The sequence below is a fragment of the Salmo salar genome, chromosome ssa26 (assembly GCF_905237065.1).
Source record: "Salmo salar chromosome ssa26, Ssal_v3.1, whole genome shotgun sequence".
NCBI classification, from domain to species: Eukaryota; Metazoa; Chordata; class Actinopteri; order Salmoniformes; family Salmonidae; genus Salmo; species Salmo salar.
In genome coordinates this window covers 22258801-22276686 of record NC_059467.1, presented here as the reverse complement: position 1 = coordinate 22276686, position 17886 = coordinate 22258801, and the positions used below count along the sequence as shown (strand labels likewise).

The 17886-nt window shown below is 42.2% G+C and overlaps 1 protein-coding gene across 2 annotated transcripts in view; it reads right to left on the bottom strand.

The window, feature by feature from the left end:
* Positions 1-8104: 8104 nt before the first annotated feature.
* Positions 8105-17886, bottom strand: part of LOC106587382 (transcription factor 25) — a 33308-nt gene continuing 23526 nt past the window's right edge. Inside the window, exons 17-19 of one of the 2 annotated variants that reach the window (XM_045707976.1) lie at positions 13407-13482; positions 9153-9342; positions 8105-8838 (exon numbers count right to left, since the gene is read on the bottom strand). In XM_045707976.1, the coding sequence (XP_045563932.1) occupies positions 9175-9342; positions 13407-13482 (244 nt within the window). In that variant the 3' untranslated portion in view covers positions 8105-8838; positions 9153-9174. Of the gene's footprint in view, positions 9343-13406; positions 13483-17886 lie in introns of both variants that reach the window. The other variant, XM_014175734.2, reaches the window with a different exon arrangement.

Here is a 17886-nt window from a genome sequence, read left to right as displayed (position 1 = left end):
CAACGCTGCTGGGTTTTTCACGCTCAACAGTTTCCTGTGTTTATCAAGAATGGTCCACCGCCCAAAGGACATCCAGCTAACTTGACACAACTGTGGGAATAAATACGCATTGAAGTCAACATGGGCCAGTATCCCTGTGGAACGCTTTCGACACCTTGAAAAGGCCATGCCCCTATGAATTGAGGCTGTTCTGATGGCAAAAGGGGTGCAACTCAATATTAGGAAAGGGATTCTTAATGGCAACCGACAACAATAATCAGTTACATTTAAAAAATGACACGCTGCGCTCATTTCCCTTGCCTTTATGTGTATTTGAATGGGAATTTTATGCAGTGCGCAATTGCAAATGCGTTCATGATTATGTCTAAAACTGTTGCAGTCTTTTTCTTCTTTGATATAATTGCGAAATACATTTGTAATTATAATAAAGTTTAGAATAAATGTTGTAAAGGCTCGCAAACAAGATGTTTGTTCTCTGCCAGATCAGCGGTAACGCGCCCTATTACCCAAAACAAATGCGAGGGGATTGGGATAGTCAAATCCGATTGAATGGGTTGGTTCATTACGCATGAGGGTTTTTGTAGTGACCTAGTAGCAGCAGAGCCACTTGGCATTTTGACAGGTTGTGTGTGGGGCACTACCTGTCCTGTGTACGGAGCCGATTATGACAGAAGGGCGGACTCTTTTCTCCGCTACATTGAATCAGACGTATTTCATTTCTTCGTTACAATCACTATAAGTAAATGTTTTTATACCGTGTTGTAGAGCAATCAAGAAAGCGTTTTCCAACTTCAGAAACCCTTCACCACACTACAAGCGGAGCCTCAGGTTCATGATGACGCAAGAAGCTGCCCTTCAGGGAACACGTAGGCTACAGTAGCCTGCCTACACAAGGACAAATTGAGTTCGTGTGTTGAACCTCATCCCAGCCACCCAATAACAATACACAGTGATCCATTCAGGACAGAGTTCTGACTCATAAAGCAACATCACTTTAAACAAAACCTAAACATGAAATATATCATTTAGTTGACAATGTTCATAAAATATGTCCAAAACAAGATATATTTGTTAAAACTTGTGACACCTGAGAAGTGAATACTCACTGCTGGAGGAAACCACATAAAGAGTTCTGAACAAAGTGCTAAGTGTTATGGATCTAGCCTTTGAAACAATCCTTCTCAGTGCTTGTATAACCAGCCTCTTCCTCTAGCGATTTCATGGGAGATATAACACACACAAACTGCAGTTTGTGCAAAAGGCAGCATTCTCTCACCTGTGGAGAGCAGCAGTGTCGACTGTAAGCAGCCAGACTGTCCATAGTCAGTGGGAGAGATCAGGAGAATCCTCCATTCACTAAGGGCCAGACCCAGATCTGTATCAGCCTCTAGCTGAGGAGCACCACTCCTACCTGGGACTACAACTTCCGACCTGACCAGACTGACTCAGCATCTGGGCCTATCACACACACTCTGCAAAAGAGGCATCCAACTCCCATATGTGTGTCTGGACTGGACACTCTGTCAAAGAGAGAGACAAGAGGGGTTGGATGGGGTAGGGGGGACCCAATAGGACACATGATAAGTGATGTGGCAGAGCCCCACCTGCTTTTAGCCCCACTTGTTTAGCCCCACCTGCTTTTAGCCCCACTTGTTTTGAATGTTATTTTGGCATTAATACGATGTAACAATATAAACACTGTAAAAATAAATAAATCATTGACTTAACAAAAGCCACATTCAAACATCTCTTGTTTGCTTTCTTGAGGAAGGCAGCTCCAAAATTTCAGCCTAGCTCAATGCTTTCTGTGGTGGTGGGACAACCAGCGGAAAATACAGAGCGTAGGGGTTGGTAATGTTCTCTAGTTGCGCTGTGATTGGCTCAGTGTTCTGTCACTCATGGGGACACTTGAAAATTCAAGCCCCAAGAAAGCTCAAGGTCATTAGCCACAGATAAAATTATGTCAAATCACGTTATATCTACAGTAGCTTTGATTGGACTGATCATGTCAACATCATACTTTCAAAATCTTAGCTAGCAAGATAGCCGTCATCATCATGAATCAAGTCGACAATCTACTGGCAAATCCTTTTCAATCCTTGTTGTATGAAGAGAAATAATGAAGATACAGTGGGGCAGAAAAGTATTTAGTCAGCCACCAATTGTGCAAGTTATCCCACTTAAAAAGATGAGGGAGGCCTGTACACTTCAACTATGACAGACAAAATTAGGAGAAAAAAATCCAGAAAAATCACATTGTAGGATTTTTAATGAATTGATTTGCAAATTACGGTGGAAAATAAGTATTTGGTGAATAACAAAAGTTTATCTCAATACTTTGTTATATACCCTTTGTTGGCAATGACACAGGTCAAACATTTTCTGTAAGTCTTCACAAGGTTTTCACACAATGTTGCTGGTATTTTGGCCCATTCCTCCATGCAGATCTCCTCTAGAGCAGTGATGTTTTGGGGCTGTCGCTGGGCAACACGGACTTTCAACTCCCTCCAAAGATTTTCTATGGGGTTGAGATCTGGAGACTGGCTAGGCCACTCCAGGACCTTGAAATGCTTCTTACGAAGCCACTCCTTCGTTGCCCGGGCGGTGTGTTTGGGATCATTGTCATGCTGAAAGACCCAGCCACGTTTCATCTTCAATGCCCTTGCTGATGGAAGGAGGTTTTCACTCAAAATCTCACAATACACGGCCCCATTTATTCTTTCCTTTACACGGATCAGTCGTCCTGGTCCCTTTGCAGAAAAACAGCCCCAAAGCATGATGTTTCCACCCCCATGCTTCACAGTAGGTATGGTGTTCTTTGGTTGCAACTCAGCATTCTTTGTCCTCCAAACACGACGAGTTGAGTTTTTACCAAAAAGTTATATTTTGGTTTCATCTGACCATATGACATTCTCCCAATCCTCTTCTGGATCATCCAAATGCTCTCTAGCAAACTTCAGACGGGCCTGGATATGTACTGGCTTAAGCAGGGGGACACGTCTGGCACTGCAGGATTTGAGTCCCTGGCGGCGTAGTGTGTTACTGATGGTAGGCTTTGTTACTTTGGTCCCAGCTCTCTGCAGGTCATTCACTAGGTCCCCCCGTGTGCTTCTGGGATTTTTGCTCACCGTTCTTGTGATCATTTTGACCCCACGGGGTGAGATCTTGCGTGGAGCCCCAGATCGAGGGAGATTATCAGTGGTCTTGTATGTCTTCCATTTCCTAATAATTGCTCCCACAGTTGATTTCTTCAAACCAAGCTGCTTACCTATTGCAGATTCAGTCTTCCCAGCCCGGTGCAGGTCTACAATTTTGTTTCTGGTGTCCTTTGACAGCTCTTTGGTCTTGGCCATAGTGGAGTTTGGAGTGTGACTGTTTGAGGTTGTGGACAGGTGTCTTTTATACTGATAACAAGTTCAAACAGGTGCCATTAATACAGGTAACGAGTGGAGGACAGAGGAGCCTCTTAAAGAAGAAGTTACAGGTCTGTGAGAGCCAGAAATCTTGCTTGTTTGTAGGTGACCAAATACTTATTTTCCACCATAATTTGCAAATAAATTCATTAAAAATCCTACAATGTGATTTTCTGGATTTCTTTTCTTCTCATTTTGTCTGTCATAGTTGACGTGTACCTATGATGAAAATTACAGGCCTCTCATATTTTTAAGTGGGAGAACTTGCACAATTGGTGGCTGACTAAATACTTTTTTTGCCCCACTGTACATTTTTTTGTGGTTAACTGCAAGCATTGCAAAGCAATCACTAGCCTGCTATTCAGTGGAGTGGGTGTGTTGTCCAAGTCTGCGTTCAAGGGTCTCTATAGCAGTAGGGTCCTGGTACTATAGCAGTAGGGTCCTGGTACTATAGCAGTAGGGTCCTGGTACTATAGCAGTAGGGTCCTGGTACTATAGCAGTAGGGTCCTGGTACTATAGCAGTAGGGTCCTGGTACTATAGCAGTAGGGTCCTGGTACTAACATTCAACATTGGCCATGCTGTCAATCCAGAATGACTTCAGCCGCGCTCAAAACAACTGGAAACTTGGAACTGGAAAATCTCAGACTTCAGTGAGTTCAAGACAACTGTGAACTCTGAAAAAAATGTGCTCCGACTGGGAAGATACACTTTAAACGAGTTCCCAACGAGTCGGGAACCCGGGCTCCTTTCCCAAGCTCCGACCTGAAGATCACAGATGTCATCATGATTCAACCTTTTTTTACCCCCAAGTTCCCAGTTGTATTGAAAGCACCAATATTCCAGAGAATAACAGACTTTGATGACAAAGTTTGATGACATAATTTGTCCACGAAGGACAGCCATGCCACCTTTCTGTTCAAGTGAGCACAGCTCAGAGATAATGCCAAGTGTGTGCAAAGCTATCATCAAGGCAAAGGGTGGCTATTTGAAGAAAATAGTAAAAATAAAGAAAAACCCTTGAATGAGTAGGGGTTCTAAAACTTTTGACCGGTAGTGCAGGTTAACCCCAGTTCAACCTCAGTACACCGTTAAAGGTCTATTACAAGTCCTGATCAATGCTCCTGCTGTGTCGCAGGGTGTTTCTTAGAACAACGTCTCATAACCCAATATAGTTCTTTTACAGTGGCCTTGAACTACCCATGTAATAGTACATCCCAGCAGGCAAAACTGTACCAGCTTTAACTTTAGAATTATAAACACTTACAATCAGAGGTGGACTTGGAAGAAGTCTGGGAACTCACCACTGTAAAATCTTCTACGTACCCCCCCCCACACACACACAGTTTTACATGACAAAATGACTTCACTTTGGAAACTTTCTACAGCATTCCCCACAATTCCACCCATGCTTATAATAAACCATTACTGCATGCTTCATAAACCATTAGTAAAACACACTAATTATCAACTGTCTACATAACTGTAGGTGAAATGGAAAATATGTATAAATCATTTAAACTTTTCTACCCACAGTTGATAGAAGAAAGCAATATGGAGAATGTTACAAGGAGAAACTGAATAGATCAAGATTTACTGAATTTATCAATTTCCCTGGATTTAGTTATTTACAGTTCTGAATGTTCAGTACTTTCTCTAATCCAATAGAGAGATTTACCCACGTTATAGATTTCTCTAGATTTATCGATGTACTGTGATGTAGGCCTTCAGTTCATTCTGAATGCTAAGAACCTTTGTCTTGCCCCAGAGGGAGATTTATTTTACAAATTCTAGATATATGTCTCTAATAGTCCCATCTTCCTCTGACCCCGAGGCTCACATAGAGCTGGGAATGTACTTCATATCACAGTGAACACTACCGACCATTTGCTTTTGGGGACATGTCTTAGCAGGGAAGAGGGTAGACCTCACATGAACACCCCTCGTGACCAGGCACTGCAGTAGCTCCAGGTAAACTCTGGAACAAGGCCCTTGTTTGAACAGCAGTCTACCAACTGCACCCATAGCATTACACCATGTGGTTCTATTCAAAAACATTACAGAGTGGATGTATGTGTGTTGTTGATGTGTGTGTCTTTTAAGCGAGTATGGTTTTTGAGTGTGTGTGTGAGCGGCGGTGGTGTACTCTTTGACTCTGCTTTCATTTATACATTCTCTGATAGGAAACAGCATATTTCTGGACTATTTCAAGGAAATGAAAACTAGGCAATTATGCAAATGAGTATCATGGGATGGTCTCTTCCTTTTGCCAGATGGTCTTTCAAGGACAATAACTTGGACTCTTTTAAACCCCCGGGAAACATCTCAATTATCAAATTACTTGGAAGAATCAGTGACACACAACCAAAAGATGGAGGAAATAAAACATCAAAAGGAATATGGAACAGTGGTGGAAAACGTACCCAATTGTCATACTTGAGTAAAAGTAAAGATAACTTAATAGAAAATGACTCAAGTAAAAGTCACCCAGTTAAATCCTACTTTAGTAAAAGTCAAAAGTATTTGGTTTTAAATATACTGAAGTATCAAAAGTAAAAGTATAAATCATTTCACATTGCTTATATTAGCAAACCAGACGGCACCATTTAAAAAAAGAACGTTTATTATTTACATTTACAAACAAAGCATTGGCAGATCAGAGGCAGTACGGATGACCAGGGATGTTGTCTTGATAAGAGTGTGAATTAGATCCTTTTCCTGTCCTGCTAAGCATTCATAATGTAAGGAATACTTTTGGGTGTAAAAAGTACTTAAGTTGTTTTTTGGGGTATTGGTACTTTACTATTTATATTTTTTACAACTTTTAAAGTACAGATACCCCAAAAAACTACTTAAGTAGTACTTTAAAGTATTTCTACTTAAGTATTTTACACCATTGCTATGGAGAAGGCAGTGGTGTATAGTACTTAATTAAAAAAACTAGACATAAATACATTAAAAAAAAAAAAAAAATGGTCCCGTCTGGTTTGCTTAATATAAGGAATGTGAAATGCTTTATACTGGGTGACTTTCACTTTTACTTGAGTCATTTTCTATTAAGGTATCTTTACTTTTACTCAAGTATGACAATTGGGTACGTTTTCCACCACTGTTCCATATTCCTTTTGATGTTTTATTTCCTCCATCTTTTGGTTGTGTGTCACTGATTCTTCCAAGTAATTTGATAATTGAGATGTTGCCCGGGGGTTTAAAAGAGTCCAAGTTATTGTCCTTGAAAGACCATCTGGCAAAAGGAAGAGACCATCCCACTTTTACTTTACTACATTCCTAAAGAAAATAATGTACTTTTTACTCCATACATTTTCCCTGACACCCAAAAGTACTCGTTACATTTTGACAGGAAAATGGTCCAATTTACACACTTATCAAGAGAACATCCCTGGTCATCCCTACTGCCTCTGATCTGGCAGACTCACTAAACACAAATGCTTGGTTTGTAAATGATGTCAGTGTGCCCCTGGCTGTCCGTCAATCAAACTTTTTTTTGTTGCCAATTGTGCCGTCTGGTTTGCTTAATATAAGGAACTTGAATTGATTTATACTTTTACTTTTGATACTTGAGTACATTTTAGCAATTCCATTTACTTTTGATACTTAAGTTTATTTAAAACAAAATACTTTTAGACTTTTACTCTAGTAGTATTTTACTCTGTGACTTTTACTTGAGTCATTTTCTATTAAGGTATCTTTACTTTTACTCATGTATGACAATTGAGTACTTTTTCCACGACTGGGAGACAGAACGTTTGGTTGAAAATAATATAGAATATTCCCCCCAAAATGGGGAGCGCAGCCAGCTAAAGAGGACACATGGCATCTTGAATTCATGAGAAATTACTGAATACAACACACCACGTTTCAACGAATGAAGTTAATACTGAATATCATAAAGCTTCGGTGGACAGATATTCCGTTAGAAACAGGTTAGCTAAGGTCACCAACAAGAAGATCAAAGCAATGCTGTCAAAACAACTTTTGACACCCACGAGACCAGACAGAGAGAAAGAGTGCTCATGAATGCAGGGTGGCAAAATATGACCAATAAATATTCTTGTTATTCCAGGGTTAAAAAAGGACACTAGGGATAGAGGGATCGACTCAGTCATTTCCCTAGTAAACTGATATTGGAACAAGCACCAATAGAACATACGTAAGACTCTCTATTGCAGGGCTTCCCAAACTCGGTCCTCGGGACCCCAAGGAGTGTCCATTTAGTTTTTTCCCCTAGCACTACACAGCTGATTCAAATAATCAACTAATCATCAAGCTTTGATAATTTGAATCAGCTGTGCAGTGTTAGGGCAAAAACCACAATGTGCTCCCCTTGGGGTGCCGAGGACCAAGTTTGGGTAACACTGCTCTATTGTAACGGGAACCTGAGAGGCAGTGTCCTCAGATTGAGTAATGGCAGATGCATTAGCAACAACTGACTGACTGCATATCAGATAACATTTAATCTTCTCAGCATCAAAGACTTCAACAGAAGTGTAAGGACAGATATTTTGGGATGGTAGACACAGATAGCCTTGTAATTTCTAGACTGATTACCACTAACCATGCAGCGAACACTCATGATCAGGCGGCGTGGGAGGCTAAGACACAGAATTAACCCCTTATTACCCTGGAAAGAGATTAATTATGAAATAGAATAATTTTTTACTCAAGTCAATATTGAACCATATGCACAGCAAGTTTATTGTCTTTACATTAGCTTGTGTAATAAATGATTTCTAAGCAGAGTATTTACAGTACTGGGTTGGATGCAATCCCTTCCTGATATTAACAGATGACTTGGGCCAGGAGTTTTTCCTGCCAACGTGACCTCATTGGGACCAACTTCGGGCCCTAGTTAAGAAACAGCCTAGAATTGATTTCAGGTAAGGTCAAAATACCTCTTTATAGAGAATCACAACAGAAAAATATCCTGATCAGTTTGAATTTAATCCTCAAAATCAGATAGAATTTAAAATGCTGTTGTCTTAGCAATGATGAACAGGGTTAATTGGGAGTCGAAGTTAAAAATGAAAGTTGTTATGGCCAATATTAAAAATGGAATAAGAAGTTAAGTCCATTTGTTCCACTCATAAGGTGAATTACTGTATAATTCTGACTTTTATCAGACACTCATTAACCTTTAACCTGACTCTCATCAACCCATATGGCAGTAGACTGTCAATGCGTGTACGACGTTGGGTTGCTAAGACAACACCATAGGGATTTATTCAATCATAAATGATTCCACTTCAGATATACTGTAGCAGTAGGGCATCATTATTCTTCTGATGAAACACAATATTCATTTTTTTGATAAGCAATGTTCCTTAAAAAAGATTTAAAGAACTGAAATAGTTTTTTTCTTGATGAATGCAGCCTCCTGATCTTCTAGATCAGTAAGAACAACTGTCCTGAGGAAAGAGAATGGGACAACATGAGGAAGGAGAGAGGGCTGATGGACTGACTGACTAACTATGACAGGAGGAAGAGGTGATACTACTGTGCCTATATCAGAAAGGGAGAGTTGGTTTGATGTTTGGGTCATATAGATGACCTGCCATTTCTTTCTTTAAGGTTATTGCTACCCTTACTGAATCTATTCCCTCACTCACTCTTCATCCTCCTACCTCCCTGCTGTACTCCATCTCCATTCATCTTAATCAACCTTTTATTTTCTCCTATCCATTCCCATCTCTATGTACCCCTCCCTCAAGTCTCACTCCACCTCTCTCTGTGTCCTCCTCATCTCAGTCCCACTCCCCCTCGTCTCTGTCAGGGTTGTCCTCTCTAGGTGGCTCCTGAAACTGGATGTTGGCCAGCATGTCCCTCATGGCCACCATCAGACGATTTACTTCCTGGTTCAGCTCCCGACCCGCCTGAGCTACTTCCAGGTCATCCTGCGGCATCGGCTCACCCTGCAGAGACAGTGACTAGAGAGTGAGCAGTAATTATAATCATCACTGAACATTACAATACGGAAGTGTGTGTGTGTGTATATACAGTACCTTCGGAAAGTATTCAGAGCCCTAGACTTATTCCACATTTTGTTACGTTACAGCCTTATTCTAAAATGGAATAAATAGTTTTTCCCCTCATCAATCTACACACAATACCTCATAATGACAAAGCAAAAAAAGTTTTATTTTTTTGTGTGTAAAAAAGAATGAGAATGATGGAGGCCCCTGTGTTCTTGGGGACCTTCAATGCTGCAGAAAATGTTTTGTACCCTTCCCCAGATCTGTGCCTCGACACAATCCTGTCTCGGAGCTCTACAGACAATTCCTTTGACATCATGGCTTGGTTTTTGCTCTGACATGCACTGTCAACTGTGGGATGTTACATAGACAGGTGTGTGCCTTTCCAAATCATGTCCAATAAATTTACCACGGGTGGACTCCAATCAAGTTGTTGAAACATCTCAAGGATGATCAATGGAGGGGCCTCCCGAGTGGCACAGTGGTCTAAGGCCACTAGAGATTCTGGGTTCGAGTCCAGGCTCTGTTGCAGCCAGCCGCGACCGGGAGACCCATGAGGCAGCGCACAATTGGCCCAGCATCGTACGGGTTAGGGGAGGGTTTGGCCGGGCAGGGATGTCCTTGTCCCATCGCGCACTAGCGACTCCTGTGGCGGGCCGGGCGCAATGCACGCTGACAAGGTCGCCAGGTGTATGTTGTTTCCGCCGACACATTGGTGCGGCTGGGTTCAGTGTTAAGTGGGCATTGTGTCAAGAAGCAGTGCGGCTTGGTTGGGTTGTGTTTCGGAGGACGTACGGCTCTCGACCTTCGCCTCTCCCGAGTCCGTACGGGAGTTGCAGCGATGAGACAAGACTGTAACTACCAATTGTGTACCATGAAATTGGGTAGAAAAAGGGGTAAAAAAATACAAATAAATAAAAAAGGATGATCAATGGAAACACGATGCACCTGAGCTCAATTTCAAATCTCATAGCAAAGGGTCTGAATACTTATGTAAATAAGGTATTTGTTCTTATTTTTTTTCTAAATTTGGAACAACAATTTATTTTTTATTATGGGATATTGTGTGTAGAAAATGTATTTAATCAATTTTAGAATAAGGCTGTAATGTAACAAAATGTGGAAAAAGTCAAGGGGTCTGAATACTTCCCGAATACACTGTATGTGTATGTGTTGCTTAAAATTCACCAGGAAAAGCACAATGCCATTTCTAAAGAACACCACATTATTCTCTCCTGTCTCTCTCAGGTTCAAAATGTTTCAAATGTTGCAATAAGGTATCACGCGTAAACAAATGAATTTTAAGAGACAAACAGGAGCTTTGTACGAGCCTAGGTGACATACAGTATGTCAGTGTTTTGTGTCTAAGTGTTTTGGGATTTTCACACAGAACAGCCATTTATTGGATTCATTTCCTTTCCAACACGCAGGTCCTCTGTGATCATGGGCTGACTTCATTTTCCACACTTAAATTGTGATTTCAGACCTGTTGGATAACACTGTAGCGATTCTAGTGCAATAAAACAACTGCAAGCACAAGGCATCTCTTCCTCCTAAAACTGTCTCGTTCTTATCCTAATTGCATCTCTTCCTCTTCCTAATCAGATAAGTCTCAAGATGGTTTAAAACTAGCTGCATAAAAATGCTGGGCATTGGTTAAAACGCTGGGCATTGGTTAAAACGCTGGGCATTGGTTAAAACGCTGGGCATTGGTTAAAACACTGGGCATGTGTGCTTCTGTTGGTCAGTGGGTGTTTCCGGAACTTGCATGGCAAGTTGTGGCACAGGAGGACCTGAGAACACTGGAGCACCCAGGTTGGTGGTCCACATTAGTGATTATCTTTACAATTAGCCACATGTCCTCTGATCACTAGCACTCCGAACTAGCATGGGCATTGGAGTGAGTAAAATGGGACACGATGTTTGCTTCCTTCACATCACGTTGCATCCCACTGCACAAGGTTACATGGCAACACACTGCCAGTCAGTGTAGGACACCTTATCAAATGTAAAAATCACTCCCACACATGTATACTGTCCATTGATGTTTTGATCATGTGGATCTTTTTTTATAGACAAATGAATGTTCTGAAGTAGGTCAACATGACGAGAGACAATGTGGTGTGTAAATATAGGCTATCCTCTGTTTGCTGGTGCCAGACTGAGTGCTTATCCTCTCCTCTCCAGGGGTGTTCGTCACCATCTGTCTCTTGTGTATTTCACCCTGTGTGACACTACCCACTCTTTACCTCCTCTCCACTCTGCCTGAGAAGCAGGGGGCGATGGGGCGGACAGTACATGCCCTCCTCGTTGGTTGCCATGGACAACACTAAGTCAGAGAGGAATCAAGACTCTCTCTTGAAATACAACAGTTTTCTGTTCTGCTTCAACAGGACTCAAGTAACGCACCATTAAAAACAGTGCATCACAGAGAGGCTGTGTTAGCCAATCCATAGCAGTAAACTGTTTCAAATCAAGCTAGACCATACAAAACACGGAGTCAATCAAGAGTTCTTGTACCAAAAGCCAAGTTTGCCTCGTCATCCTGTCTCCACGATCTGTGCTGTATCAAATGATAAAGCCAAACTTTGTTCGGCCTCTGATGCCTCGTCACAAAGTGTTGGTTGTAGATCGTGATCAGATTGATCTGTATCTATCTGATGTCCGATAACACAGAGTCAGACACTACATAACATCATCAATGGGTCAACATGGCTCGGACGTGTCCAAAACGCACCAGCAAACACTATTTCAAGACAAGAGCATGTTCTTCATGGGCCATATTGGTTAGTTCCAACAGAGGAACCAGTTTTTCTGTGGCAAAGTTACGCTATTGTAGATTTAATGTGGTTAAGCAGCTGTAGATCTAGTGGAGTAGGAAGCTACTCAGAAAGACTTTCTCAGGCTTGGCCACAGCACAAATAGGCATGCAATGAGTCGTATGGTTAATCCATTTAGAAACCTCCAGAGTGTTAGGGAATAGCTACCCAAACTCCAGCTAATCAATGTTCCCTTCCATCCTGTCAGAACCCTACGAGCCAACAGTAGCCCAGGATGTCTCCATTAGCTCAGAACTCCCAGAAATGTAAACAAAAAGTTTAGAGATCATTATGACGTCTCATCCCGCTGACCGTGGCCTTGCAACAAACTGGGCTAGTGTATGTGTGGAATCTGGGAGCTCTGAGGAGGAGACAGCCCAGGTTCTCTGACTCTCGGTACACTTTATGAATGTGTTCATTGTCTGCTGCAGCAACATGCCAATTGAAGGATCCTGTGATCTTTCTAATCTCTTTTTACACTCTTCCGTGTGTGGGAGGTCATATGCCTCAACAGCTGATGTTCCCTATTGGTCTCCCATTGGGAAAGGCACGGTGGAGATGCTAGCTATATTATCATTATAAGGCTGTGTTTCCCATGCCATCTTATTCAAGGTCCCTGCCCTATGTTAAAAAACAGACAGACAGACAGACAGACAGACAGACAGACAGACAGACAGACAGACAGACAGACAGACAGACAGACAGACAGACAGACAGACAGACAGACAGACAGACAGACAGACAGACAGACAGACAGACAGACAGACAGACAGACAGACAGACAGACAGACAGACAGACAGACAGACAGACAGAGACAGAGACAGACACTAGTGGGTTTATGAAGTCATTAACAGAAGATGGGATATTGGGGTCAAAGGACAAGCAGTCATGATGTTCTATGAAGCAGGGGACCTTTTCTTAGATTTGCCAGGCTTGGGGGCATGCAGCTCTGTCCTCAGGGACCACAGTGTCTGCTGATTTCCTCTTCTTCCTCTGCTACTTCTTTGTCAAATCCATATCCATTAATGTCACTGATTGGAATCAGAGTTTTCCAGATCTAAATAATCAGGCACGGACTTGAATGAAAGAACCCAGCCATCTGCCTGACACTGCAGCTCCCGAGGACCATGGTTGCACACCCCTAGTCTAATGTAGCTCACCCTCGGCCTAGCTCACTCACTTACCTGCAGGTTGAAGTTTGGCAGCAGAGAGCGGAAGAACAGTGACAGGGTGCTCTCATTGGAGGCTCCCACACTCTGCCTGCAAACACAGAGACAAGTGAGAAAAGCTAACAAGATAACACAAGCATGCAATACATTTCTCATACTCTTCTGCTGATAAGGATTCTCCCATGACCATAAATTATATCAACCATCATATACAGTGAGGTCCATGTTTTGTTGTTTTCGCTCTGTTCTCCTGCACTTGGAATGTGTACACAGTCAACGCATTTTAGAGAACCAAAAGTATTGGACAAATGTACTTATATGTGTATTGAAGTAGTCAAAAATGTAGTATTTGGTCCCATATTCATAACACGCAACGACTGCAACAAGCTTGTAATACTACAAACTTGTTGGATGCATTTGCAATTAGTTTTGGTTGTGTTTCAGATTGTGTGCCCAACAGAAATAAAGTACAAAAAAATGTATTATTAACCATTCCAAAAATGTGTCACTTTCCAAAGTACTTTTGGACCTCACTGTAGATCATGATAAGTAGGTCCAATAGTTTCTCTAAACCCAAAGAATGCTCTGCTTTTATGTTGCGGTTACAGATCCAATGCTAAATTGTAACCAGTAACCCCCCACCCATTAATAAAAATCATTACTTCAACCACTTACACACCCCCAGTTCTTTATCAATCAAAACACTTCTCCGCCAAAAGAGAGTAATACTCAGAACATTAGGTCTTCCCCACTTAAAACAAATACTACACTTTCTCTTGACTAGGGGTCGATTTGTCATGTTTTTAGTTGTCACTGTATTCACCTCTCTGATGGTTTGATGCCTCCCTACCATCCACCAGTGACTCTGCTGGTTAACAGCTATCACAAGAAGGGAGGAAAGAGGCCTCACTCAGGAGCCAACAACACTCCTGTAACCACATGCTATTTCACAGAAACTGATGACAGCGAGAGGGGAGAAGAGAGAGATTGAAGAGAGGGATATGTGGGAGGGAGAGAAAGAAGGGAGGCAGAGAAGGAAGGGTGTGTCAGGGATAGACCATTGAGAGGAGAGATGCAAGCGGGTGAAATCAAGGCTAATCTTAATGCCAAACTTACATAAATGGCATTTGCCACCATTGGCAAAGACAGAGAGAGGGTTAACTCACCTCCCCCGGTCTACATAACTGTGTGCCTTTCTAATGTCCACACTCCTGAACATTACAAATGGATCACCACCATCCCCTTACACTGTACTCTAATCTAATATACCTTCATTAGAGATCCTCAATGGAGTCAGTGGTCAGTGGGCCAGTCAGTCTTAAGTAGACTGAAACAAACCAAGCTTTATTGGTTCTGCTTAGGAAAACACAAGCAGATACTGTCCTGACTCTAGGTTTTCAGTCCAGAGGCACCGACAGGATTGCTGATCCAAGTAGACATAGAGAAGAACCTAGCGATCTGAAGGAGCCACATTCTATAACTAGCTACAGTGCATTCGGAAAGTATTCAGACCCCTTGACTTTTTCCACAAATTGATTAAATTTATTGTTTTCCTCATCAATTGACACACAATATCCCATAATGACAAAGCAAAAACAGGTTTAGACATAAACATGTAAACCATCTTTACACAAGTATTCAGACCCTTTGCTATGAGACTCGAAATTGAGCTCAGGTGCATCCTGTTTCCATTGATCATCCTTGAGATGTTTCTACAACTTGATTGGAGTCCACCTGTGGTAAATTCAATTGATTGGACATGATTTGGAAAGGCACACACATGTCTATATAAGGTCCCACAGTTGACAGTGTACGTCAGTGCAAAAACCAAGCCGTAATGTCAAAGGAATTGTCTGTAGAGCTCCGAGACAGGATTGTGTCGAGGCACAGATCTGTACAAAACATTTTCTGCAGCATTGAAGGTCCCCAAGAACACATGGGCCTCCATCATTCTCATTCTTTTTTACACACAAAAAAATAAAACTTTTTTTGCTTTGTCATTATGAGGTATTGTGTGTAGATTGATGAGGGGAAAAACTATTTATTCCATTTTAGAATAAGGCTGTAACGTAACAAAATGTGGAAAAGGTCTAGGGCTCTGAATACTTTCCGAAGGTACTGTATACACACACACACACACACACACACACACACACACACACACACACACACTTCCGTATTGTAATGTTCAGTGATGATTATAATTACTGCTCACTCTCTAGTCACTGTCTCTGCAGGGTGAGCCGATGCCGCAGGATGACCTGGAAGTAGCTCAGGCGGGTCGGGAGCTGAACCAGGAAGTAAATCGTCTGATGGTGGCCATGAGGGACATGCTGGCCAACATCCAGGTTCAGGAGCCACCTAGAGACGACAACCCTGACAGGATTGTGTCGAGGCACAGATCTGGGGAAAGGTACCACAACATTTCTGCAGCATTGAAGGTCCCCAAGAACACAGTGGCCTCCATCATTCCTAAATGGAAGAAGTTTGAAACCCCCGAGACTCTTCCTAGAGCTAGCCGACTGGCCAAACTGAGCAATCGGAGGAGAAGGGCCTTGGCTAGGGAGGTGACCAAGAACCTGATGGTCACTCTGACAGAGCTCCAGAATTCCTCTGTGGAGATGGAAGAACCTTCCAGAAGGACAACCATCTCTGCAGCACTCCACCAATCAGGCCTTTATGGTAGAGTGGCCAGACAGAAGCCACTCCTCAGTAAAGGCACATGACAGCCTGCTAGGAGTTTGCCAAAAGGCACCTAAAGACTCTCAGACCATGAGAAACTAGATTCTCTGGTCTGATGAAACCAAGATTGAACTCTCTGGCCTGAATGCCAAGTGTCATGTCTGGAGGAAACCTGGCACCATCCCTACGGCGAAGCATGGTGGTGGCAGCATCATGCTGTGGGGATGTTTTTCAGCGGCAGGACTGGGAGACTAGTCAGGATCGAGGGAAATATGAACGGAGCAAAGTACAGAGAGATCCTCGATGAAACCTGCTCCAGAGCACTCAGGACCTCAGACTGGGGGCGAAGGTTCAGCTTCCAACAGGACAATGACCCTAAGCACACAGACAAGACAACACAGGAGTGGCTTCGGGGCAAGTCTCTGAATGTCCTTGAGTGGCCCAGCCAGAGCCTGGACTTGAACCCGATCGAACATCTCTAGAGAAACCTGAAAATAGCTTTGCAGCAACGCTTCCCATCCAACCTGACAGAGCTTGAGAGGAGCAGAGAAGAGTGGGAGAAACTCCCCAAATACAGGTGTGCCAAGCTTGTATTGTCATACCCAAGAAGACTCAAGGCTGTAATCGCTGCCAAAGGTGCTTCAACAAAGTACTGAGTAAAGGTTCTGAATACTTATGTAAATGGTTTATTTCAGTTTAATATTTTGAATACATTTGCAAAAATGTCAAAAAACAGTTTTTGCTTTGTCATTATGAGGTATTGTGTGTAGATTGATGAGGGAAAAAAATTGATTTAATCAATTTTAGAATAAGACTAACGTAACAAAATGTGGAAAAAGTAAAGGGGTCTGAATACTTTCCGAATGCACTGTATATACAGTTGAAGTCGGAAGTTTACATACACCTTTGCCAAATACATTTAAACTCAGTTTCACAATTCCTGACATTTAACCCAAGTAAAAATTCCCTGTCTTAGGATCACCACTTTATTTTAAGAATGTGAAATGTCAGAATAATAGTAGAGAGAATGATTTATTTCAGCTTTTATTTCTTTCATCACATTCCCAGTGGGTCAGGAGTTTACATACACTCAATTAGTATTTGGTAGCATTGCCTTTAAACTGTTTAATTTGGGTCAAACGTTTCAGGTAGCCTTCCACAAGCTTCCCACAATAAGTTGGGTGAATTTTGGCCCATTCCTCCTGACAGAGCTGGTGTAACTGAGTCAGGTTTGTAGGCCTCCTTGCTCGCACACACTTTTTCAGTTCTTCCCACAGATTTTCTATAGGATTGAGGTCAGGGCTTTGTGATGGCCACTCCAATACCTTGACTTTGTTGTCCTTAAGCCATTTTGCCACAACTTTGGAAGTATGCTAGGGGTCATTGTCCATTTGGAAGACCCATTTGCGACCAAGCTTTAACTTCCTGACTGATGTCTTGAGATGTTGCTTCAATATATCCACATAATTTTCCTGCCTCATGATGCCATCTATTTTGTGAAGTGCACCAGTCCCTCCTGCAGCAAAGCACCCCCACAACATGATGCTGCCACCCCCGTGCTTCACGGTTGGGATGGTGTTCTTCGGCTTGCAAGCCTCCCCCTTTTTCCTCCAAACATAACGATTGTAATTATGGACAAACAGTTCTATTTTTTTGTTTCATCAGACCAGAGGATATTTCTCCAAAAAGTACGATCTTGACCCCATGTGCAGTTGCAAACCGTAGTCTGGATTCTTTATGGTGGTTTTGGAGCAGTGGCTTCTTTCTTGCTGAGCAGCCATTCAGGTTATGTCGATATAGGACTTGTTTTACT